Below are 27,950 nucleotides of genomic sequence, written 5' to 3' on the forward strand. Positions count from 1 at the left end.
GGCTACTCAAATATTTTACGTTTTTGATACTAAATTAACATCTGAAGTATAATTTTTTATTGTTTTTATATTTTTCAATAAATTTATTTTGTTTGTACAAAATAAAAAAATAATTTTTAACGATACAATAGTCTTTGTTAGGCTCAACATCGACGAAAATTCAACGCGAAGCGACACGCAGCGGAGAAAAATTTTGACATCGGATACGTTAAACTATTTTTTCGTACGTAAATCAGTTATCCAAAATATCAGTTATACGAACAACCCCAGTCCCCAATTGATTCGGAAAATCGACGCTCTACTGTATATACTTGTGGCCCAATATACAAGTATACTAAAGGATTAGCATGTCTAGATTATAATAATATGTATTAAAACTTTATCAAGAAAAAGGATATTTTAAAAAATTACTTTTACAGACACTTTCAATTTTTACTTAGAAATAGACAAATTCGTTTACTATAAAAAAGACAAACGAAAATTTATTTGAAAAAGACAAATATTTGTTTTATTTGGGTCTCTAATTAATAAAAAGCGACGAAACACCATTTTAAAGTGCATTTTTATTCAACTAATATATAAATAATATGTAGCCCAAGAAATAGCCAAAGCGACAAATGATATTTTTTAGGTCAAACCAAAAAAAAGTAGCCACATTTGGCGCAATGTAGCGAAATCTTGCAACGTTGGAAGAAATACTAAATAAAGCTGGAGTTTTGACTCAAAGGATTATAGACCAAATGCGGGGAAAGGAAAGAAAAGACAAAAGATAAAAAAGTGAGAAAGGTTGGAAACTTAAGGGTCAATATTTGCATAACAGAAGATCTATTTAACCTTTCTCACTACTTTTTATCTTTTGTCCTTTCTCACCTTTTCCCAAATTTGTATCTATAATTCTTTGAGGCACAACTCCAGCTTTATTTAGTAATCCTTCCTTATTCACACATCTCCAAGTATTTGAAAATATTTCCTTTCCACTCAAAAATAAAATACGAATAAAGGTTTACGGAATAAATAAAAAAATTAAAACATTTGTTGGTTTTGTTTACACGGTTATTGGGCCGCATTGGAACTTGCCTTGGGCCGCATGCGGCCCGCGGGTTGGACACCCCTGGTCTAGATGATGAGAAATCTTTTAACATTGAAAAACTCTGTAAAGCAGAAGTAAGTCAAAAATACCAAATAAATAATTGCTAATGGCTTCAAGAGTAAATTAACATCTTTATTGAAAGCATACCTTCAATTAAAGGTGTTTGTAAAGTTGAATAAGTAAAAAAAAAAAAAGTAGAGAGATGGCCAAAAGTACTAATTCTGTTCAGTGTGCACTCTCTATGATGACAATATTTCAAGTAAAACTATAACAAAATACAAAGGAAAGAGTTAGGGTAATAAGACATTTGGGCAAATAGAGAGGACACGCAAAGCAGATGGAGCAGGCAGAATTGCATCAATGTATATGCACTTGGTCATATTTGAGTGGCAAACTAAGTGGAATTTAGAACAAAAAAAAAAGACTTAAGTATTCAGATGATTTTTCCTGGCTGTTATGTATACATAACAAAGGAAAGTAATGAAATCATGTCAAATCTGACCTTCCAAGTTTTTTGCAAATCTCCACATTTTGAGATCCCCAAACCCAAAAAAGTCAAAAACATTCTGTGAATATGTATGGTGTTGGTGTCTATTTCGTTTAATATTTCAGATGTGGTGAAGATTAAAAAACAAAATTTGGCATGATGGCTTGTATATGAGGGGCATTGATGCTATTAAATTTTGTTGATGCAAAGTCGAGAGGGAGGGGAGATAGAGGATGGTCACGTGTCATATCTTGTGTGGGGTTGGGCTTAATAAGATTTTATTTCTTGTTAGCATTTACAGACCTTTATAAAACTCATCTCTAGCCTCAAAATAAGTACTTTGTAATTTTATAATAAATAAAAATATATAAAGTTTTTAAGCAAAATCTTGTAATAGATGATGCTACATAAATTTTATTTATTATGATTAATAATTAAAAAGCAATTTCTAAAATAAAATCTCATAACAGTCAACTTAATAGATTTTTTTATACGACTAATGTCCATAAACAAGCTGCCTAATGTTAGATGATGATGTAAATTATATAATTATTTGTATTTTTACTATACAGAAATTAACAATGCATATGAATTAATTGTTTTTTTTTTCCAATTAATAAATTTAAATATATAAAATTACTTGTCCTGACTGTCTAAGTCACTGATTGATTCATCATTGCCCAGAGCAAACCGTTGAACCTAGAGGTGAAATTTAGTACGCAGTTAGGGTACGTCATGAAAACGCACCCTAAGAAGGGATTTTTCGAAATTCCCCTGCGGGGGGAGAGGGAGAAGATTAAGACTTAACCAGAAGAACGGCTTCTACTGTATAATTTTAGATGCGATTTTTTGTTTTCAACTATGTTTAGTCTTCATTGAGTACTTAGGTCTATTAAATTGATAGCATTTCTGACATTGTTATAAATATTTTCATATACAGTAATACCCTGAACTTACGTGATAGGTGGGACCGAGCGATAACCACGTAAGTTGAATTCGCGTAAGTCGGGGTATAATTTCGCAATTTGTGTAAAATCCAAGTTGGATGTATGTAAGCTAATAAATGTTCTCGTTAATCTTATCTCGTCTTTTGATTCGTTTCCGGTTACAAGAAATCGCCACATAAAATCTCTCAAGTCTCTGTAGATATAACAAACACAGAAATAAATAACACAAAATAAATTGTAGCTATGTGTCGATTCCGCATGACACGTCCGAACATGTAAGCTGAACAATAGTGTGGGGGAGTGAGTAATCAAGAGTTGTGTGGCGCTCAAACAAAAGACGAATCGACGAGATTTGAAAATCGCGTAACTCCGGGTTTGCGTAAGTCAGGGTAGCGTAAGTCAAGATATTACTGTATTTCAGTTTTTTAACCAAATGTTCGAACTGTTTTAAATTTGAATTTGTTATTGCATATTAGTTTGATTATAGAATGATTGTAAATGTTCCAGAAAATTGATCAAATTGAAAATAGTTTGTTTGATTCTCAGCAATTCTCATTATTTTCAGCAGTAGGTATTATATAACAATTACTATGGTTGCTGAATTACTGATATAAATGGAGTTTGTTTGCAAAACCCCCAAGGGCAAAGTTGGTAACATCTAGTAAGCTAATAAAACTATAAGCATGTATCCTAAAAATCTGTACAGATTCAATAGCATTTTCTGGTAATTTCAAATAATTGCACATGCATACATTCTTTCTAGAATGTTCTTGATTCCATTTATTGAAAAAGTTTACATAAATAACTTTCATAACTTGCACTCAATCAAGTTCATTTAATACTATTCTTTTTAAAAATACAAAAGAAAAAAATTACTTTAAAAATGGACGCATTAGATTAACTTGATTAAAGGAATATAATTGGCAGACTTCATACTGAAAATTGACAGAAGTAAATGTGCTGGTAACAATCACTATTTCACCAACGGGACAGATGTGGTTCCTAAAGTCAAATTCAAATGACACTCCAAGTTTACCCAAAGCTTCAGGTTTAGCTGACAATCAGTCCAAAGGGATGTTTGCAGATTATTCTCCCACCATGGCTCTTCATCATTAATTAAAGAAGTGTATGTCAACAAATGCATTCAGAAGAGGCTAGTATCCTTCCTAAATAAATACAGTAGAGCGTCGTTTATCTGAAAAAATTCCAGTCGGCAAATTTAAATTTTTGCTAGTGCTCTGNTCAGAAACAAAATATTGAAAACTTGCTGGACTGACTTGATAATAAATGCACCTAGACAATCAAGCCATGTCTTTTAACTCACAAGGTGTCACAAGTTAAAAGACATGGCTTGCGCCTTCTAAAAGGACATTAAAAATATATGAATCATTGTTTTTGATTATTTTGTATTTTCATAACAAAGAGAATATTTAAAATTTTTTAACATGAAAATTATTTAAAAGAAAACAAATTAAACATCAACATTAAATTTTATTTAACATAAAGTATGAAATATTGTGAACTTTTAATCATTTTAATCATTAAAAACTTTAACCTTCATATATTCGTGCAGTTACAAAAGAATTCCACCCTGGTTTCATCATTTGACCACAAATCATATAACAAGTTCAGGTGCAAAACTCTAAGAATTCCAACCATGTAGAGAAGATCAATAAAAGCCTCCATTTTACTCCTTGACGTATCACATGCATCTCTTTCCTGGGTATAGTTTGAACATATTTTTTGTATATGTTGATTTGTATACTTCACAATGTCATCCAAAATTTCATTTATAAAAAATAGCCTCCAGGCAGCAACAGGTGAATTCACTTCTTTCTGTGCTTTCACATCTGGAAAGCATATAACTAAATTGTGATTAGCTGTTCATCTATTACATGGAAGCCAGTGAATTCCCTATTTAGTTTGACCAAGACAAAACCTTTCTCACTTATTTCTAGCCATTTATACACGAGTACGAACGTTTTTGGCCTTCTTAATAGGCCTTCTTCAGATACACTGTGGTCTGTTAGAGCGTCGGTTGGTAGAAATTCAAACGGTGTCAATGTTTACATCTACCAGTGTCGGTTTGAATTTCTACCAACCGACGCTCTAACAGACCACAGTGTATCTGAAGAAGGCCAAAAACATTAGTACTCGTGTATAAATGGCTAGAAACAAGCAAGAAAAGTTTTGTCTTGGAAATTTTTGCTAACTTTATTTTGTTGTTACTGTACATATTCAGGCTTAGAAGAATAAATAGATCTTTTCATTATTACATAAGTAATTATTCTGGGTTTTTGATTCACTAACAATTTTTCATTACTTATTGCCAACGTAAAGTCCAGGCCTAGCACTAAATGAACCCTCATTTACATAACCCACCATTAGGAAACTATCTGGGCTCTCAAGAAATACATAAGACGTTACAGTAGATTGTACAAATTTGATTTCTTATGTTAGCCATATGAACTTTTCAACTCAAATTAATAAAATAACTAAAATGAAATGAAATAAAATAAAAACAAATAGAAATATATAATTTATATTCTGATACTTTACACACAAGTTAACTAATTATTTTCCATTCTAATAGACTAGGGCATCTCATGACTGTCATATTGCAATAGAATTAAGATAGAGCCAGTAAGAAATGATCCCTGAACCTGTTAGGCATAGAAGAGGAGATCCTTATATTTTGCATATATGGGACAGATAAACTTTGTACTTGCCACCACAAAAGTGGCTTTCCTTGTACCTGCCACCATGGGAAACACAATCCTTGCATTGGTCAGCTAAGGAGAGATGATCCTTGCACTTGCTGACATGGAGATGAGATCCAAGAACAAAGCAATAGTCACCACTCACTTTGTTCTTGTGTTTTGTTTGTTTTTTGAGCCTATTTTCCATTCGGTAAGATCAGTTGCATCAGAGACCATGCACATTGTCACTTTAATATCTCTGTTCATTGATAACTAAGTCATGGACTCCTATTTTTTATATTTAAATGGATTTACATTTTTGGATTCCTCATTGCAATTAATGGAAATGACAAAGTTTTTTCAAAATTGGCCCATTAAATTTTGAAAATGCAATTCAAATTCAATTCTGTAAGCCCATACAAGATGTGCTAGCAACTATGGAACATTGTATAACAAAGTTGCATGATTCGTGCAATATGTGCTATGACTTTAGACTTATGACTCAAAAACGAAATCATGAACCCGATTTTTTATTACATTTTTGGATTCCCTATTGCAATTAATGGTAAATAGTAAAGCATAATCAAAATCTATCAAACAAATTTTGAGAACAAACACAATTCTGTAAATCTCATAGAGGCTTTGCTAATGCTCTGCCTCAAATATGCTGTTTCCTAATAACATGAGAAAAAAGAAAAACTTGTATTAAATAAAATGGTATTTACATTGAACAGTATCTCAACACATTCAACTTTGGTCTTAAATATTAGTATCCCAAGCTGAAGTCTAAATGTTTCGTCAATCATGTTCGGGTTACTGTGATACACAGTAACATGTTAAAGTCTATGTTTACATGCAAAGAGGTACAGATTTAAAGGATATGCGGCACCTCTGAGGTTGCCAACATATAGAACTTTTAAATATTCTAGGGTCATGTACAGCTCCTGGCCAATATTCATGAAATGACCTGTAATACAAAGCTTAACAAGATGTTTCCTCTCACTACCAACAACTATAGAATAACAAGACTCATGCAATTCTGACGACAATCAATTTAGACAAAACACATAAATGAAAAATATGGAAATGAGAAGATAAACACCTAACAATATCATTATTATTTATTCCTGCTAGAATAAAGATTTACAAAGAAAATACATAGAGATTATAAAACTAAATAATTGTTTGCATATTATTTTAAGACAATACAAAATAAATTATAAATTATTTCTATATATTAACAGGACTTATAAGTCCTGTTAATATATAGAAAGTACTAGTATACAAAATAAATTATAAATTTATGATAACTTAGTCTGTAAACTGAACCTTACTAAGATATAATTTTTCAAATTATTTTGTAATAGGGCTTAAAGATTATAAATACTTTAAAGCTTTCGTCCGGTATACAATAGAGATAAATGGAGAATTTAACTTTAATCTATATTCTAATCTACTAAATGCAAAATATTGTTTTGATGACAATGACGACAAACATTTATTAATGCCGAAGAAATTACAAAAGACTAAAAGGCAATTAAATATATATCATAACATTTAATATATACTTGTATTGTTTTCTTGCATGGTCTTTTTTAAACTAAAATTTAAAAACATCGAGACAGTTATTTTTTATTTGTTACAAATTGAATATTAAATTCGTTACGGTTATCTATAATCATTACGGAATTTCATGAGGCCAACGTGAAAGACAGACCAGAGCGCGTAGAGATTAGGAAACGGTCATGTGACCAACTTAGTGCTATGGGATGGAAAACGTGTTTGCTTCTGTTTATATGCATATATAGTATATAGTAAATTTATTTTATAGTAAAGTTTAATTTTAAAAACTTATTTATGAAAATTCTGCTCTATGAATATAAATGCAATTATAGAAATAACTCAATATAGGTTTTTATAGAATATTTTTATTGAAAATGCTTACATTTATATATATGTAGCAAACATCTTAGTAGAAGAAATTAATACAAAATAATCTAGCAACGAGTAGCGTAACTTTCCCGGCTCTTTATGAGTTTTTATTTTAAAAATAACATTTGTATTACAGTAGAGCGTCGTTTATCCGAAAGTCGGTTATCCGAAAGAATTCCAGTTGGCAAATTTAAATTTTCGCTAGTGCTGTGGCGCTGCAATCTTTGGCTATGTCTTGGGCTACTCAAATATTTTACGTTTTTGATACTAAATTAAGTTCTGNTCCGAACATGTAAGCTGAACAATAGTGTGGGGGAGTGAGTAATCAAGAGTTGTGTGGCGCTCAAACAAAAGACGAATCGACGAGATTTGAAAATCGCGTAACTCCGGGTTTGCGTAAGTCAGGGTAGCGTAAGTCAAGATATTACTGTATTTCAGTTTTTTAACCAAATGTTCGAACTGTTTTAAATTTGAATTTGTTATTGCATATTAGTTTGATTATAGAATGATTGTAAATGTTCCAGAAAATTGATCAAATTGAAAATAGTTTGTTTGATTCTCAGCAATTCTCATTATTTTCAGCAGTAGGTATTATATAACAATTACTATGGTTGCTGAATTACTGATATAAATGGAGTTTGTTTGCAAAACCCCCAAGGGCAAAGTTGGTAACATCTAGTAAGCTAATAAAACTATAAGCATGTATCCTAAAAATCTGTACAGATTCAATAGCATTTTCTGGTAATTTCAAATAATTGCACATGCATACATTCTTTCTAGAATGTTCTTGATTCCATTTATTGAAAAAGTTTACATAAATAACTTTCATAACTTGCACTCAATCAAGTTCATTTAATACTATTCTTTTTAAAAATACAAAAGAAAAAAATTACTTTAAAAATGGACGCATTAGATTAACTTGATTAAAGGAATATAATTGGCAGACTTCATACTGAAAATTGACAGAAGTAAATGTGCTGGTAACAATCACTATTTCACCAACGGGACAGATGTGGTTCCTAAAGTCAAATTCAAATGACACTCCAAGTTTACCCAAAGCTTCAGGTTTAGCTGACAATCAGTCCAAAGGGATGTTTGCAGATTATTCTCCCACCATGGCTCTTCATCATTAATTAAAGAAGTGTATGTCAACAAATGCATTCAGAAGAGGCTAGTATCCTTCCTAAATAAATACAGTAGAGCGTCGTTTATCTGAAAAAATTCCAGTCGGCAAATTTAAATTTTTGCTAGTGCTCTGGCGCTGCAATCTTTGACTATATCTTGGGCTTCTCCAATATTTTTTTACTGATGTGTGTTTTTTAGCTGGCAGCACTGGCACTTTTCTGTGGTGTTTTTCTCAGGACTGTGTGTCATTCTAAATCAAATGTTTTTGATACTAGATTAACTTCTAAAGCATAATTTTTTTTGTTTTTATATTTTTCAATATATTTATTTTGTTTGTAAAAAATAAAGAATTAATTTTTAATAATACAATAGCCACGATTATTATTTTAAAAAGTTTACATTAGGCTTAACATCAACGAAAATTCAATGCGAAGCGACACGCAACGGAGAAAAATTTCAACATGGGATAGGTTAATGTATTTTTTCGTACATAATCAGTTATCCGAACAACCCCAGTCCTCAACTGATTTGGATAAACGATGCTCTACTGTACTAACTTGATCAAGAATATGTCTTTTGGCCAGACATGGCTACCACTCATTATGCTCACAGCAGTGTCAAGTTGGACCATTACAAAATTTGATAAATCTCCCAAGAAACCAATATTACAAACATTCTGCAACTGATATATTTTGATACCAACTGAAACAAAAAATTTATGAAAAAGTTTATGGTTGGGAATGCTGGATCCATGAAGGAGTTAATAAAAGAAATGAGTACAAATGACAGTGCTATCTATTGAAAAAAGTAATTTCTGTTAATAAATGGAATGCAGGTAGTTTCAACAGCTGAGTATTGCTTCCTTGAGAACATAAGACAGATTTCCTCCCAATTAACTCATTTTCTCTGTCTATCCAGCCAGTGTGTGCACATTCATAACTTATAATGCAAATGGATTTTTCCTCTGTACAGTCCTTTTATCCCATCTGTTCAATTGAGCACTTAAGTTTAGTTTACATCTTGAAGAAGACATATCACAATTTTGATATTTCCTTTATGTGTATAAATTGTGGATTAAAAAGTAAAATGATACTAATAATTGCCCATGTAAAACAATCACAAGAAAACACTTCAGATACAACAGTACCAGCAACATTCACAACTTCAGCTTTAGAAACAAGTCATTTTTTTACAATTTATTTTGCTTGTTATGCAAATAACACATTATAAGAGGTGCTTGTTAAGCAAGGTTCCACTGTACTGTGCATCATTTATAAATTTTTTCCAACAGAAAAGAAAGGGCATAGGAATTTGTGAGTAATTCCTGAATGCAATGTGGATAATTTTCCTCACTCACACTGACAATTCTGAAATCAATGCTATAGAAATTAGAAATATTTGATAGTAGTGTAAGGAATCGATTCTGACCGGTTATATTTTGTTTGGAGATTATTTTTTAGTTTGTTTTCTTATTTATTTTGTTAAGGATAGACTACTGCATCTCACCCCAACAAAATTCTAAATTCAAAACTCATCTTACTATGACAACTGCTGGCAGAAACCTATTATGTCATCAAACCCGGAAACAACATCTTGGGAGAGACTTTTCCATTTTATTTTTTTGCTTGTTGGTTTTGTGGAGATAATTCTAAGATATAATGTAATTATATTTTAGAATTATAATTAATTATAATCCTTTTATTATATTTTGAAATTTTTGCTATTTCTATGCATTTGGAGCTAGAACTATTTTAAGATGACCAAGACAAAACCTTTCTCACTTGTTTCTAGCTGTTTATACACGAGTACTAACGTTTTCGGCCTTCTTAATAGGCCTTCAGATACACTGTGGTCTGTTAGAGCGTCGGTTGGTAGAAATTCAAACGGTGTCAATGTTTACATCTACCAGTGTCGGTTTGAATTTCTACCAACCGACGCTCTAACAGACCACAGTGTATCTGAAGAAGGCCAAAAACATTAGTACTCGTGTATAAATGGCTAGAAACAAGCAAGAAAAGTTTTGTCTTGGAAATTTTTGCTAACTTTATTTTGTTGTTACTGTACATATTCAGGCTTAGAAGAATAAATAGATCTTTTCATTATTACATAAGTAATTATTCTGGGTTTTTGATTCACTAACAATTTTTCATTACTTATTGCCAACGTAAAGTCCAGGCCTAGCACTAAATGAACCCTCATTTACATAACCCACCATTAGGAAACTATCTGGGCTCTCAAGAAATACATAAGACGTTACAGTAGATTGTACAAATTTGATTTCTTATGTTAGCCATATGAACTTTTCAACTCAAATTAATAAAATAACTAAAATGAAATGAAATAAAATAAAAACAAATAGAAATATATAATTTATATTCTGATACTTTACACACAAGTTAACTAATTATTTTCCATTCTAATAGACTAGGGCATCTCATGACTGTCATATTGCAATAGAATTAAGATAGAGCCAGTAAGAAATGATCCCTGAACCTGTTAGGCATAGAAGAGGAGATCCTTATATTTTGCATATATGGGACAGATAAACTTTGTACTTGCCACCACAAAAGTGGCTTTCCTTGTACCTGCCACCATGGGAAACACAATCCTTGCATTGGTCAGCTAAGGAGAGATGATCCTTGCACTTGCTGACATGGAGATGAGATCCAAGAACAAAGCAATAGTCACCACTCACTTTGTTCTTGTGTTTTGTTTGTTTTTTGAGCCTATTTTCCATTCGGTAAGATCAGTTGCATCAGAGACCATGCACATTGTCACTTTAATATCTCTGTTCATTGATAACTAAGTCATGGACTCCTATTTTTTATATTTAAATGGATTTACATTTTTGGATTCCTCATTGCAATTAATGGAAATGACAAAGTTTTTTCAAAATTGGCCCATTAAATTTTGAAAATGCAATTCAAATTCAATTCTGTAAGCCCATACAAGATGTGCTAGCAACTATGGAACATTGTATAACAAAGTTGCATGATTCGTGCAATATGTGCTATGACTTTAGACTTATGACTCAAAAACGAAATCATGAACCCGATTTTTTATTACATTTTTGGATTCCCTATTGCAATTAATGGTAAATAGTAAAGCATAATCAAAATCTATCAAACAAATTTTGAGAACAAACACAATTCTGTAAATCTCATAGAGGCTTTGCTAATGCTCTGCCTCAAATATGCTGTTTCCTAATAACATGAGAAAAAAGAAAAACTTGTATTAAATAAAATGGTATTTACATTGAACAGTATCTCAACACATTCAACTTTGGTCTTAAATATTAGTATCCCAAGCTGAAGTCTAAATGTTTCGTCAATCATGTTCGGGTTACTGTGATACACAGTAACATGTTAAAGTCTATGTTTACATGCAAAGAGGTACAGATTTAAAGGATATGCGGCACCTCTGAGGTTGCCAACATATAGAACTTTTAAATATTCTAGGGTCATGTACAGCTCCTGGCCAATATTCATGAAATGACCTGTAATACAAAGCTTAACAAGATGTTTCCTCTCACTACCAACAACTATAGAATAACAAGACTCATGCAATTCTGACGACAATCAATTTAGACAAAACACATAAATGAAAAATATGGAAATGAGAAGATAAACACCTAACAATATCATTATTATTTATTCCTGCTAGAATAAAGATTTACAAAGAAAATACATAGAGATTATAAAACTAAATAATTGTTTGCATATTATTTTAAGACAATACAAAATAAATTATAAATTTATGAATGTATGTATAAAAGTGATTTATGTATGACAAAAAAATTATGAGTTAATTTTTTAATTAAAATTTAAAACATGTTTTCTATACAATAACAAGCATATAATGAAAACACCTTTTCTGTAGAAACATAAATGAACATTTATTTAACTTTTATATTTTCTAAATAAGCAGCTGCTGTATTTAGATACAGCATATCCTTTAAATCTATACCCCTTTGCATGTAAACATACTTTTTTTTTTGTTACTATGCATCAAGCAATCCAATCATAATTCATGAAATGTAGTGTAGATTTCAATCTGAGATATTTATATTTAAGACCTAAGTTTAGTGTGTTTAGCTATTGTTTCAATTATTTTGGATTGCAGTTAAAATAATTTTGCAACAATGAAAATAACAGATTAAATAAAAATTCAGCAATTACATTCAATATTTATTGATGTAGTATAATAAATATATAATTAAATACTTGAAATCTGAATTTTACATTAATTCACATAATAGTGAGGTTGTGGCCAAAGTTATCAACATGAAAACATGAATGTCGGACATTCAGCGCTGTTTTCCTGTAAGCCTAGAAGTTTGACAATGGTGTTTGGAACATTAAGCATGATTCCACTGACATTCCAAACACCATTGTCAAACTTCTAGGCTTACAGGAAGGCAGGCTGAACGTCTGACGTTCATGTTTTTGCATGGAAAATTTTGGCCGCAACCTCACTAGTACCTAAAAGAAAGAACTTTTAAGTGAATCTAACTCCTGTCTTTTATTTATTCATAGCAAATTATTAACATTTGTATATTAGTATTATTGATAAGAATTATCTGATTATTTTTAATATTTTCCTGTTTATTCAAGTATAGCATAGAAATTACATAAGTAGATCAACAAAAAGTTGTTGTATGTTTATTATATATAAGACAGGACTATGTCAAGAATAAAAGATCAAAAGAACAACAAAAACCGAATTTTTAATTAAAATACGTTAGATAAGCAATATTTATTAGCTGAATTAATCAATGCACCTTTAATTAACTAGTTTAAAGAACACTAACATTTTTGATAGACCAACTTCAGATGTGGAAAATTAAAAGAAAAGGATTGAACTTTCAACTATTTAAGCCTGAAAAATGTTAGTTTCTTTGAACTTCATCCAATGTTAAAAGGTGCATTGATTAATTCGACTGAGTAACTATAGTGGCTAGTGAATAATATAGTGGCTTATGTGAATAAATGCAGTTAAGGATGAACATCCTTAGTAGCATTTATTATAAAGGATTATCAGATTCATTACATCCTGATCAATGTTATTTGAATAACAAAATATTTATTATCACAATATTTTATGTATTTTTGCTCTTTTAATATAAAGATAATAAATATCAATAAAAATTAAAAATTATTATATGTTGAGAATAGATCATTTTAAATGTCTTACATCTTTTTATAATTATTATTTAAAACTATAAAATGAAAACTAAAAAAAAAAAAGTCATCTTACTGTTGTACCTTCAAAACTTTTAATTTTTCGTTCAAATCTATTGTAATCTAAAAGGATGATAGTATATGAAAGGTAAAGATATTGACATTTCAATTATATTTTTAAATATTTCATAATTATAACCATATAGAAATACAAAGTACTGTTATCTAAATGAGAAAAATTCAATGAATACTAATTTGAATTTTTTTTTTACATTTAATACTCTTTAAAGATGCATTTAAACAATATTCTTAGGTTATCTCTGATTGAGATACAGTATTTCAACTAGTTTTAACCAGAGAACTTTTTTGAACTAATTGTAATGAAAACAGTCATAACCAATTTTGGTGAAAGTATAGGATTCCCATAAATTTCTTATCTAGAATTATAACTGTTTGGAATTATAAATTGTTATGAACTATAACCATTTGGATAATATTACTGTTAAGTTAATAGAATCAAATTGTGCATTTGAAGGGTTCAAGCATAAAGTTTGAGTCTCCAATCTAACATTTTTAAATAATAAAATTTGATTGAATAAATACAATACTTGGCATAAATTTTGTTTAGCAACATTATTCCTGAAAAAATTACATGTATGTAAAGTTCCTGTTGAAAAGCATGAATGATGACAACAAAGGAACACAAAGTAGCAAACAACAGTACCTAACTATCAATCTGTTAAATATCAATAATAAACAAATGTTACATTTTGCTGATATTGAAAACAGTGATAGAACATAATAGACATATCAGTGCATCGATAGCACAGTCTAAGTTGTGCCTGTACTGACCCACACATTGCTGCCCATACATACAGTGTGTTGCAAGTGTGCATACACAATAAGTGAATGACAAAATATATACCATAAATTTTAATAAAAGTATTTACAGTAATTAAAATACATAAATATGTAAAATATAGTATATACTGTAGTTACTTAAAACATATAACTATCTATCATCATCTAACAATAGCATCTAGCAGCATGTCATCAGATAATAACATATAAATTGTGTTCTAACTTGTTGCAAAAATCTGCATACAACAAAAAAGTTTTTTGAAGATATACTGATAATTTTCAGAAATCAAAAAGATACAGTAAGGGATAATTTAAAATTAAATGTAGTAAGTATTGTTACTTTTTATTAGACTACTTAAAATATAATAATGATCAAAATTTGATCAAAATTTGGAAAAAAAACTTAAATTAGGCAGATGGAAGTGGATAAAAAAAGGAAGAAATTATCATACAGAAAAATTATTCTCAGTACTATGGAGAAATATATTATAGCATCTTTATTAAAGAACATTATTAAACAATACAGAGCATTATTAATTATTATATAATAAAGATTCTATGATTAATATATTAAGAAGTGGTTGGCCACAAAAACTTCAATGTACTGTACAAAAGAAAAGTTTCTCAGAAATACAGTGAGCAAGGAGCCAATTTAATTTAAAGTAACTCAAAACACAGCTTTGGCACTGCAGTACATAAATCTACAATAAACAGGACTTTGCATAAAGCCCAATTAACACATGCATTACTGTTAGAAAAATCCTCATTTCAAAGATTTATAGGAAAATGAACTACAATTTGAAAACTATTATAAAAATAGGACTATTTTTGGTAATAAAGAAATGTACTTTTCTAAGATGAAAGCAAATTTAATGCCTGTAATAGTATTCATAAAAAGTATGCATGAAGGCATGTAGGAGAAAGATAGCTTCCCAAGATTATGCAGGAAAAATTTAAATATGGGGGTAGAAATTTGTTCAATTGGGGCTGTATATCAGCAGCTGGAACAGGAAAATTGGGGGCAATTAAACAGATAATGGGTAAACATGTTTACTTGAATTTATCAAAAATAGTCTATATTAGTGTAGAAAAATCAAATCTACCAAGGGATTATTACTTTCAGCAATGTAATGATCCCAAACATTGTGCATAAATGGATTGCCTATGATGTTCCTCATTTAATAATGACTTCACAATCACCTGACATTAACCCTGTAGAACATCTATAGACAAAGTTTAAAAAGAAGCTATAAAATTTTAAAATCAGAAGAAAACAACATTTAGAAGAGGCTTTAGTACAAGAATGGCAAAAGATTTCAACCTGACTTTTATGAAAAAATAGCATTAAGTATGCTTCGTCTCCTGTAAGCTGTTATAAATGCTAAAAGTGACCAACAAAATATTAACTAAATGTTTTATTTATTTCTATACTGTTTGTATTCACATTTTTGCAATACCACTTTTAGTGAAATATAGTATTATTAAATCATATATTTATGTTTTTCAAAATTTTTTGCAATACTATTATTTTTATATTATTAATACACTTAAATATCACATAAATTAAATATGTTATTTTCAAAATTTTCACTCTGTATGCACACTTTTGCAACACATTGTACATGCCACATGCAACTCACACATAGTGGGTATTGCTAGCAACCAATATGCACAGTTCTAAAACAGCAATCACTGTGTTTTTTATTTTTGTATAAATAAAACCTTTATGTGAGTTAAAGCTTTAAAATGAAATAATAGCAATTTTATTTTGTTGATTAATGGCTGCGTTCAGCAGACTCAACATTCCAGAACTGTCAAGTATTTTTCTGCTGAATGCCCTCTACAGCAGCACCGTTTTGAAACATGTTTGTTAGTTTGATGTCACATTTGATAGCGTCGTTCATTTAAGCTACCTATCGCTATCTGAAACTGACTAATGATGGCTACTTTTTGTTCCAATGCATACATCACTCATCATTCAGCAGATGTGACAACTACGACTGAAACACATTTGCTCAGTTACAACTATTGACTATGCTGAATTCAGCTGCCAATGGCATTAGATCCAAGGCAAATGGCTTCTATGCCTGTGTGTTAATTAACGATCAATGAACTTTAACCAATAGATTTGTAGACAAAAACAGTTGAATGTGAACATATTAAATGTTAATTAATCAGACAATGATTTAAAAAAAGCGAAATTTAAATCAAATATTTCACAAATATAATGAAAATGTCCTTTTAAGTAAACTGTTTTTACGTATTTGTATTATATAACTTAAAGTAACTATTATGAAGCTGAATCTAGAAACATAAGAAAACAAAAACTAACAAGACAACATAAAAATGCACGTGTAAACGTAGAAGCAAACCTATCAGAATTACAACGGTTACTCTAATTTTCATATAATGAGAGTGAATATATACTGAATAACTTAACGAGTACATCAATTAATTACTGTTACTTACAAATAGACCACTTTTAGTAATTTTCTTTTAATGTTTTTATTCGGGAAACTCAAGAAAGTACAACCATATTCACATTACATACAATGCCACCTACCGGAATTTTTTGTAATGTTTTTAGCACGTAATAAACGCATCCTATGTTATTAATTGATATTACTTTTATTCGCGGGAATATTAATGGTAATTTTATATATATATTATTAATAATACTTTACTTTTAATAGTAATTTTAATAATTTCATTAATGAGATAATTTTTTTATTCTAAAAAATATTTACAATATGAGTGTTATAAACATATTCATCGGCCGGATGACCGAGCGGTCAAGGTGGTAGCCTCGCGCTTTGGGGAATCCCGGTTCGAATCCAGACGAGGTTCGAAAAGTCTCCAGGGAGTTTTTCGGGAGGTGATCCGATCCGATCCGATATACATGTATTTGTTCCCGTCCCTCACCACCCTATTGTGGGCGAACCCATAATGGGGTTTGTAAAAGAGGTCCTCTTAGTGCTCACAAGATGGAAAGGCAAAAAAAAAGTGCTTTAACGTAATTATTTCTATAGACTTTTAATAATTATTCTTTTTTTCCCTTGTTCCTTTTCAACTCGGTTTATTTGGCTACCATTATTAATAAATAATTATTCATAACCATAGAAATTTGTCAGCCGGATGACCGAGGCGGTTAGTACGAGTACAGTAATACCCCGAACTTACGCGATAGGTGGGACCGAGCGATAACCGCGTAAGTCGGGGTATAATTTCGCAATTTGTGTAAAATCCAAGTCGGATGNAAAAATATTTGTTGATATTAAATACAGTTTTATTGTCACGTGTCTGTTAGAATAAAATACAGCTGAATGATTAGTGCTGCCATCTGTTTTCAGTAAGTGATATAACTGATGTTTATTCATTTATTTACTATTCGGTATGAACATGGTTCCGAGAAATATCCTCTTATAAAGTTAAGAAATGTATGAAAATTTATAATTTTATGTATATAGATTCATCCCCAGTCAATAGTAATAATAATAAAATATTTTTTTCCAAAATTTGGAGTGAAAATTATGTTTTCTTTCTGCGATCGCAGCATCTTCCCTCTGTTATATAACAGCAGAAAAAGTAATTAATTAATTTAAAAGCAGATGTAATCAGTATTCTACTATAAACATTAACATCCAGAAGTATACAAAGGGAAAACTGAAAAATATTTGAATAATTAAAAGTGCCTTTTATTAACACAAGGATGGCTCGATAAACTATATCTGCCTCAAAAATGTTTTTAAAAGCAACGTTTTGAAGTTAAAACCTATAAATTTTATTATATTTTATGTCAACGAGGAAGACTTAAACCCCCGCTGCCCCCCTTGCATCCGCCACTGATTACAAAGATTCTCAAATACTCAAATGGCCAGGTGTGATCCAATATCGTAACCATACTTCATTTGTTCCAAGTTAACAAACAGGCACAATTAGTATCACAAGAAACACCTGCTCAACCCCACTTTCAATCAAACCTATAATCGAATTTTTTTTCTTTTTTTTTATCCTAAAGATAAATTAAAACAGTAAAAGGAAAATATTCATTGAAAAATTGCATTTATTTCAACGTTAATAAATTACTATTTTGTTTTTTCTTTAATAGAAATTTTAAGATAAATAATCATTTTTTAAAATATATTTTTAGACGCAGAGGAGAGGCCTCGTGTCATAACCTCCAAAGCAGAAAACCGGAAGAAGAAGCCATACAATAGAAAAGGGTCGAAGCTGTCAGTACTGGTGGCCTCCTTTCTGGATTATTAAGAAGAGTTAGAAGAATATTTATCTACAGAATTTTGTTTTTTACTCTAAATACTTACATTTTCCGTTTTTAAAGTTAATAGAACATGAAAAAAGTAATCCCATTCAAAAATGCTATTTTAGTTCGTTTAATATCTTTAAATTATTAGTAACATTTCAAAAATTATGTTTAACATATCTATATATTTAGAATGTATTGTTATACAAAAACTAATCTGATGTTTTTCATTTATATTGATTACATTTATTTATTTATTTTTGGATGCATTTAACTTTTTATGTGTTTATAATGATTGAAACTTCAAAATTATTTTTTTTAATTAAATAAAAAAATATTGACAGCTNGGAAAAAAAACTTAAATTAGGCAGATGGAAGTGGATAAAAAAAGGAAGAAATTATCATACAGAAAAATTATTCTCAGTACTATGGAGAAATATATTATAGCATAGGTCTATTAAATTGATAGCATTTCTGACATTGTTATAAATATTTTTAATTATTATTATCATAAAATGACAAAAAGCTTAATTTTGAGGATGGAGATAAGTTTTAAAAAATTGTAAATGCTAACAAGAAGTTAAATCTTCATTAAGTTCGACCCCACTCGAAATATGACACGTGATCATTTTTTCCCTCTCCATCCCTTTGACCTTTTAGCATTAAAATTTACTAGCATCAATGCTCCTTATACACAAGTTACCATGCCAAATTTCGTTTCCCAATTTTTACCCCATTCTAAGATATTAAACGAAATAGACACAAACACACACTTATCCACAAATTTTTTTACTTTTTTGGGGTTCAGTGGTCTCAAAACGTGGAAATTTGCAAGAAACTCAAAGGATCAAATTTGACTCGATTCCAATACTTTCCCTTGTTATGTATATAAAACAGTCGGGAAAAATAAAAACACTAAGAAATTAATACGCTTGAATTTTCAAGCACAATACCTCTGGTAATGAATATTTTCAAATACGTCAACTTACAACAGGTATTTGATATTTGGGAGAAAGTATTTCAACTATAAATACTAGTATTTGGTACTTGTACTTCAAATAATTCGTTTTTATATTTTGTCCAGCTCTGCACAGAAATCATTTGAAATTTTTCTCGCTGATTCAAACAAAATGCAATATACTTGTTATAAAATTTATAAAAAAGAAAATATAATATTTAATTGTTTAAAAAATAGTTTTGACAAATAAAGAAATAAATTGAACTATGAAATCGTTTTTCAAATAATATAAAATTATCTAATAAAGCTCTGTATAACTAGTTACAATTTTTATTAAAATTGTGAAAATTCTAATATTATTAAAAAACGCTGTAAAAAGAAAATAATTTAATACTTAAAATTATTGTTTTTCGTACAAGAAAATCTACTGAATTCTTATTAACAATCATTAAAACAGGGTCGTATAAAAACGTATCGCAAATGGAATCGATTCTATACAAGGGAAGATTTTGTCATTCCAAAGAATCTTGACTGAGAAATGTATCTCCAGCCAAGAGTTGGGTAAAAATAGAAGTCGATCTTCCATTTCCACCTTTTCCTGAGAGTCTATTACGACAGTACCGAAGAGTTTCGCAAGCCAAGTCTCCCAACTTCCATTCCAATTTTTGGCATCGTTTGATCACTTTTTCTAACTACAAAACAATGAAAATTCTGTAAAAAACGAATATCATTAATTATATTTATTGTTATTTTTTACACTTACTTTTGTTAACTGAGCATCTCCTTCTGTGTAGTAAACTAGACAAGGAAGTTTAGCCATGCTTGCAGCTAGCCATTGTATGATAGCTTTTAGCTGTACGTCACAGTTCTGTTGTTCATAACCCCAATTACCAGTAGCCACTGCACGAATTCCATCGCTGTTCGTTATTAAAAAATCTCTCAACGACTATTAAAATAAAGGCACACTATTAAAAAAAATTTAGACTAGCTATTTTCTATTACTATTAAAACTAATATTTGCCTTGTTTTCTGATAGAATAGATGAAAAACTAGAAGATTTTTGTTCAAAAATATCTTCTTTGGCATCTTTTAGAGATCCTTCCTCACTAGAAGATTCTTTCCATAAAGAGGGAGGATCTCTTAGAGAATGAAACATTTCTTCATCACTTCCCGCTGAGCCTCGTCGTGTTCGAAATTTTGCCTGTAAACGAAAATAATATCAGTCTGATTTTAAATCTAATCGGTAGTAAATGAAATATAATCATCTTACTTTAAACGGTACAGGCAAATTAGGTTTAACTCCGTCATAAGAATAAGCTTTTAACTGGCCATTAGATGCTGTGACCATTACTTTTTTCTTGCCTAAAGACATAGAAACGGTATCTAAAGGTAGGGCTATTGGAGGAAAAAAGACATTTTCTTCAATGGACGGACTAAATAAAGATGGTTCTGAATTCGACTGCCTTAAAGATCCAGCGCTAAGTTCAGAATCTTCCATGATATCTTCCATGTCACTACTTCCACTGGAACTTAACCAAGAACTTCGACTACCTTTCTTTGATAATCTTCTGCTTCTTCTCCTAATTCTTTTTCTGAAATCTTCATACCGTTCATGTTTGCTAAGAAAAGGCATGGAATCTTCGTCTTCGCTAGCACCATCCAAAACAAAACCTATTGAATCTGATCTGGAATATCTAGAATCATCCGAAATTTGACGAAAACTTGCATCTAAATAATCTCTTTTAGACACCCCTTTAAATTTATATTTTAACTTTAAAATACCTAAAGAAGGAGAATCAACAGTGAGGTTAATGTTCTGTTTGAAATTATATAAGAATTGATTGAGTTTTAGACAAACCATCGTATTCTTCAAAACTTTCAGATGCGGTGAAATATTCTTCTTCCAAAGATATCTCCGAAGGTATTGCTCCAACAGATCGGCTTCTTTGCCTCCTTGGAATTTTTTCTGTTGATACTCTTTTAGATCCAGTTTTCATCAAAGCAAGAGGTCTTTGAGCTATAGAAGATCCTTTCCGCGATAATGATTCTACAGTATCCATGTATTCACTATTTTGACTAGTTACTGAGGATGTGGATGGAATATAAACATGTTTCCCGATTTCTCCAGAAAGTTTATTAGATTGGTTTGATTTTGAAGAAACTTTGACAGTTTTTGTTGGCTCAGGAAATTGTTTTGTAATACATTTCTTTTCGTTAACGACTTCATTCAATGAGAGCATTTCTGAAGTTATTAATATACCCATATCTTGAGTCGGCGCTACTGGGGGAGATTCGGAATGATTCCTAAATTCCGGACAAGTACTTGAACTAAAACTCTGTCCAACAGGAGCAGGCCTACACCTGCTTAACGGTTGACTAAAAGCTATGAAAGCTTTATTCATATCTCTTAACAAATTTCTATCCTCAAATTGTCTAGATGGATGTTTGGAATAATTCTTAGCGTCCATCAAGCATACATCCACTTCTTCTGTATATAACTACAAAAATATTTATTCATTTAATATAGATTATTTTAAACGTATTCTTTATTAAACTTAATATCACATTAATTTGAAATATTAATATTAATATTATTTAAAATAAAAAATTAACTTTACCAAATTTAATTCACTTTCTTTTATATTTATAATGCCTTCAGCAATTAATGCTTCGTTTTCGCAAAGACATTCGACAAAACTCATAGTTGCTATTAATTCTGGCATTCTAGAGAAATTTATTGATTCCTAAATGATATTTTAGTATGATCACAAAATAATCTAAAAAGAAATATGATTTTTAACATTCACATAACATTATATTGATACTTACCATATTAGTACCATTCTTAAGAACTTCTCCTCCAAGTCTTGAGCTACAGAAACAAGTCTAAAAGAAGAAACAAATATATTATTTTAAGCAATATTTATTTAAAAAATGGTTCAATAAAACTTTTCAGTATAAATAATCATTTTTTATACTCTGTATATTGATGATTCTGCTTGTTCTGAAGTTCCCGTTGTTCTTACTACAAGAGGACATAAAGGACGCTCGCTGCATAACCAAGATGGAAGATTCAAAGTCGGTCGTAGTGACTAAAAAATTTAAAATTCTATAAACTGTAATTCAAAATTTTTAAAATATCACAAAGGCTTACCTGACGGTAAAATTTAATGTTTCCTATAGGTTCTTCAGCATCCATAACTTCAAAATAGTATAAAAAGTATCTTAATTTTTGTTGTTGCTCTGGCCTAAAATAATAATGATTTTGCTGAAAAAGCATGAAAAATATTCAAAAAGCAACTCAATCAAATGCGTTTGAAATATTTTACTGTTAATTTTTTAAATCGAGAAATTTAAAACCTCTTCAGATGTACGAAGAAATCACCGAAGTTAAAATCTTGTAAAGTAGGATGAGTTTTGTAAGTCCTTTTAGGGAATGTTGAAAAAAATGCATTTGCTATTAATGACGCTGCAAATTTACGATCCATACATATCATTTTATCTGAAAACATTAAAAAAATATTTTATTATATTTAATTATACAGTTTATTGAATTATCATATACGATTTTAATTTTTACCTTCTTGTTGCAATGAAAACTGAAATCCATCAAGGGATTTTAACATCTTCAAGCGTACAGCATTATTAACTAAATTCGGCAAAATAATTTTAAAAAATTTCGTTTTATCTGTTTCAGGTAAATCTGTTAAGTAAGATCTGAAAGCTTCAAAACGTGAAGGATCTGATGAATTGGCCATCTCATCCGGATCTAAATTGATACTGAAATAAAAGATAATTAAATAAGCTTTATTATATCTAAATCTATATCTATACTTACTATATAAAGAGACAACGTATTTTTCGTTTGTGACCACTAACCGTGAAAAGTACTGAACCAATCGTTACCAAATTTTAACTGTAGCATCTTTATGACCCCCGGAATGTTTACCACTAATCAAACCTGCAGATTTTTTATTAATTAAATAAAACTACAATGGATATCATCTAAAGTTAAGGCTTTTATGTCCAACAGATAGCGCTACGAGTATGTCGCCCAAAGTTTGCTTTTCTGTGAGGATGAACTAAAGCAGATCATCTTCTATCTATCTATATAAATAAAAATGTAATGTTCGTTTGTTCCTACCAATTCCTTTGAAATTTTGTTCCTATAACACGGGTTCCTATAGTTCGGATTCCTATATCACGGCGAAAAAATTGCGACAGTATTCGTACAAACATGCTAAAAAAAATTCGTATAATTCGGTAAAACGTCATCGCCGACTCGTGTCGCGACAGGATTGGTCGAATCTAGACCAATAGCGGATATTGCACAAACCGTTGAGTTTAAACGAGCAGCTGACCTACTAAAAACCATTTATTATTTAACATCCATAAAAATTATATTTATATTAATGACGTCTCCAAAGTTCATCGAATTTTTCGCAAAAAAAAATAATTTATCAGGAAGCACGCGAGCTCCATTCGATGACAAGCTCCACGACGAAAACAAGCTTAAGCAATGGCGTGGTCAAACGGTGCACGCTCGGTAAGTAATCCTACGATTTTTTGTTTATAGCATAGTTTATATGGATTATTCCCAAAAAATTATAATACGTATTTTGGAAATGTTGAATCGAATTAGTCTAGAATCGATTAATTTTATGGAAGAAACCTTTCAAACAGCCGTAGTCCGTAAACTGCATACATGCCGGCTGTGATTGGCTGGACTCGTAGAAAATGGATTTATAAAAATCGGAACGTATCTACCGTGTTATAGGGGGGTCGACTGTAATGTTTAAGCTTTTCACAAATAAACGCATTTATTGAAGCTAATAATAAGAAAAGTTACACAATAAAATCATGAATACGCTAATAAAAGAAACACACTAATTTCTAAGATTTCACATTGAATCTTCCAAGAAACTTATAAATATCCGCATTTCCAACTTTTGGAGAGTGAATCTATTTTGAGTCGATAAAACTTTCGATGCTTCGGAGAACAATCGCCAGTGATGTGGCAAAAGTCGGAAGTTATTGCATTTATAAATCATTTTTATAGCTTTGTAAAACTCGGAAAATTTCATGTATAATTAGTTTCAATCTGTACGTCATCAGTGAGGCAAAGCAACTCAGCTTCTTGGAGCTTAGCTTTTGCAGTTCCTGATAAGACATTGTACTTATCGTGAGTCTGTTCGCTTCAATTGCTCCTTATAATATGAAAGCAAAGCTTTCTTTACAAAATGCTTAAAGCTGGAAATGCTTAAAGTGGTAGCCTTTCTTTTGCAATCAGAAATCCAACGGGATCAGCTATCATGATTTGCTTTGCTCCACCTTCTAAACAATTAAGCTATTCATTGTTAAATAGATAAAATTACATATAAGAGCTATGTAAATTCAAATGAAACTGCATAAAACCAAATATGAAAATGTTCTTATCACTACATAAATTCATGTTTCGAAAATATAGTGGAAGAAAGAAGTCTTAGAATTATTTGTGTTAATGAGGCTAATTTTTTCGAATTAATGAATTGATTTTTAAAATTTTAATTTTAGTTTGTTGAATTAATGAATTCAAAACAAGTTGGTGTACTTCTTTTGGTACAATTTACATTTGATTTCGTTACTTGAAATCTCTTCAAAACCTCCTAAAACATTGCCATGATTTGTGGAAATAAATCAGGGTGATTTTTCAGGAGTTTTGCATTATCGTCAACTGAGAATCTGACACAGACTATACCAGTATGATGAGCCTGATGGTCATCTGGAGGAAAAGTCGTATGTATTGTGCTTTTGTTACCTTTATTTTAAATGTTATGTGCTTTACAAAATGTGAATTGTGACCAGTAATAATTTGTGCTGTACTTTTAATTCGATATTAAAATTTTTGATGAAAATCGGTAATTAAATCGGCTGAAAAAATATTGACTAATTATCGATTATTAAAAGCTAATTTTATTGATATACTGTATTATAATGTCAAATATCAAGGAACGACCTTATTAGATATCCTTATTTACCATTTTGATTTAGAAATGATCTGTATATTCATGTGAGTTTTTTAATCAACCAAAATAAAATAAAGATGTTGCTCATATTTTGCAATTGGATGAAAGAAAATATATTTAAAAATACCTATAACGATCGCATATATGACATATGCGCATTTCATATTCAGATAGTTAAGATATTAATATATATAAAGGAAACACTCACCTACATATACCATAAATCTTTTGCATTCCAGCGATTAATTCATCGGGATTTCGGGCCAAACGTAAATGACTCAAATGACGTTGTACATCGATCCAGCTTGGCATATCACAAGGTAATAAGACATGAGCCATTCTTTATTATCTATTAAAGAACAGAAAGAAAATCATTGATTATAAAATCGATATCGATAAATATAGATTCATTTTCTAAAGAGAAGATTTATTTATATGAATCAAGGTAGACCTCCGTCATATTCGTAACGAAGTTTTTTGATACATTTTCAGCAACAGTTTTACTTTCCTGTAGATTGTTATTCAATCTTACATCATATAATTATTTATTATATAGGTATATATAGTATATAACGTCGATACCGAAATAGTCCGACATTTACTGTCCTGGGAATGACCTAATTTCTGTCAGTCCTTAGAACACTTGCCAGCAATACGTCTACTCAATCTCACCGCTCTGTCAGTCTTTAATATTTTAACTTCAGTTTGCAATGAACAAATCATTCAATGATATTAAATTATATAATGTATTCCGATTAATTTAAATATTCCTTTTTGTAAGTGGCTCTAAACCGCATTAAAATATCTCTCCTATATCGCATATAATAATAATAATCGATAAATTAAACCGTGATATAAAAATCACCGCAGAAATCGATTTTTATAAGAATAATTTAAACTAAATTATCTTTTTAAATTGCCGATATATGAACAGATATAAAATTATTCTGTATTTTATAGAAACTATAAAACCTTATAAAACTTAAAAGATATTTGCTAATAAAATATTTTAATACCTTCATTTTGCCTTTATAATGAAGAAAAAAACTAATATAAAATTTCCTTAATTTGTCGCAAGCATTTTTAAACAGGTTCACTGCCCATATACTCAATGAAATCTTGAACTAGGAAGAGTAAAGAAAAGATTGATTTCGACACAGATGTGTATATAAAGAGAGTAATTAGGGAATTCCAGAATAAATAAATGATTCATATTTAAATTTGTGCAAAATATTTAAATGTTTTTAAAACACGAAACACTTCTCAAACGTTTAAATTACGTGTAAATTAAAAATAGAAAATGTTTTACAAAATTTATATTGTATATATGCATTCTTTCTGAAAAATAGATTCATAACTTGCTATTTTACAGAAATACGATAGTTACATTGTGGTTAATATATGCAGTAATAGAATGCATTCGTTAACAGGCGATAAAACTTGTTTAACTTTTAAATATAAAGAGGAAAAACTACTTTACTTAAATAATTTAAGCAGATTTTTTTTAATTCCCTAGATGAAAATGTTATTTTCTATGTCAGCACTAACAAATGATGTAATTTCCATGCTTATCCACGTGTCCTTGAGTCTTCTTTCAACCTAAACACTTTACTTTTTTAATGTTGGAATTTTGGCAATAAATTCTTTTGTCTTAACAACATTTCATCAAGGAGCAAAATAATTAAATCGTATTATAAAAGTTAAAAATTTATTAATAAAATCAGTTCTTGATGAGATGTGTAAGATGTTAAATTACATAAAACCATCAGTAAAGTTTTTCTATATCATATACATAGCATTCTGTAAACTACTTATTACTGTAAATATTTAAAAAGTTATTCATTTTTCAATTAAATTTTGTGCCTGTTTTGAATATAAATTCAATAAACTTAGAGTAAACCATTTTTAAATTTAACAAAGCTTCATACTTACAATTATAAGTTAAATTCAGACAGACAGACATTAAACTGTAAATATCATAAATAATTCATCACTTAATACACTAATAATAAGAAAAAAAATCTTTTAAAATGAGAGCTTATTTATTATGTTTACAGAATATTCTATATTTCACATTTTGTGTTTATACTTGTTATATAACTGATCTGTTAAGTACTTTAAATATTAATAAGTCTCAATTTGAAAAGTTTTAATCTAATAGTTAAACAGAAACTGAAGTTATGAGTTAAAAAATAGTCTGCACAGTTGATACACTTTAATTACATTACAAAAATATTCATCTCAGATTACTGTAAACAGACATAAGCTTGGAAAAATAGAAATAAACCCATAAAACCAATTGCAAATATGTATTTTACTCAAATTTTAATTATATTAATCATTTAAAATTTAATGATGCTTTAAGTATTAGACATTAATACTTTAAAGTATTAATTATATATATA

At 29.8% G+C, this 27,950-nt stretch overlaps 2 protein-coding genes across 4 annotated transcripts in view; both read right to left on the minus strand.

Moving 5' to 3' along the window:
- Positions 1–16,895, minus strand: part of LOC111627989 (methylosome subunit pICln-like) — a 34,358-nt gene extending 17,463 nt beyond the window's left edge. The window contains exon 1 of the mRNA XM_023371696.1: positions 16,791–16,895. The gene's annotated coding sequence lies outside the window, so the exon portion shown is untranslated. The remainder of the gene's footprint in view (positions 1–16,790) is intronic.
- A 3,017-nt stretch (positions 16,896–19,912) lies between these two features.
- Positions 19,913–27,506, minus strand: LOC111627992. Of its 3 annotated transcripts, none has more exons than XM_023371703.1 (13): positions 27,478–27,506; positions 25,754–25,894; positions 23,121–23,320; positions 22,901–23,042; positions 22,695–22,788; positions 22,519–22,632; positions 22,370–22,426; positions 22,159–22,284; positions 21,399–22,038; positions 20,811–21,322; positions 20,562–20,741; positions 20,304–20,486; positions 19,913–20,232 (listed from the first exon to the last, which is right to left on the minus strand). In XM_023371703.1, exons 2-13 carry the CDS (start codon positions 25,882–25,884, stop codon positions 20,053–20,055), a joined length of 2,559 nt encoding a protein of 852 aa, XP_023227471.1. In that variant the 5' UTR covers positions 25,885–25,894; positions 27,478–27,506; the 3' UTR covers positions 19,913–20,052. The 3 variants fall into 3 exon arrangements, with proteins under 3 accessions (XP_023227471.1, XP_023227469.1, XP_023227470.1); XM_023371701.1 differs by lacking the exon at positions 27,478–27,506 and adding an exon at positions 26,562–26,606; XM_023371702.1 differs by lacking the exon at positions 27,478–27,506 and adding an exon at positions 25,997–26,031.
- Between the last annotated feature and the right edge of the window lie 444 nt (positions 27,507–27,950).

Source organism: Centruroides sculpturatus, unplaced genomic scaffold (assembly GCF_000671375.1).
Source record: "Centruroides sculpturatus isolate CEXI.00-Female unplaced genomic scaffold, Cexi_2.0 scaffold487, whole genome shotgun sequence".
NCBI classification, from domain to species: domain Eukaryota; kingdom Metazoa; phylum Arthropoda; class Arachnida; order Scorpiones; family Buthidae; genus Centruroides; species Centruroides sculpturatus.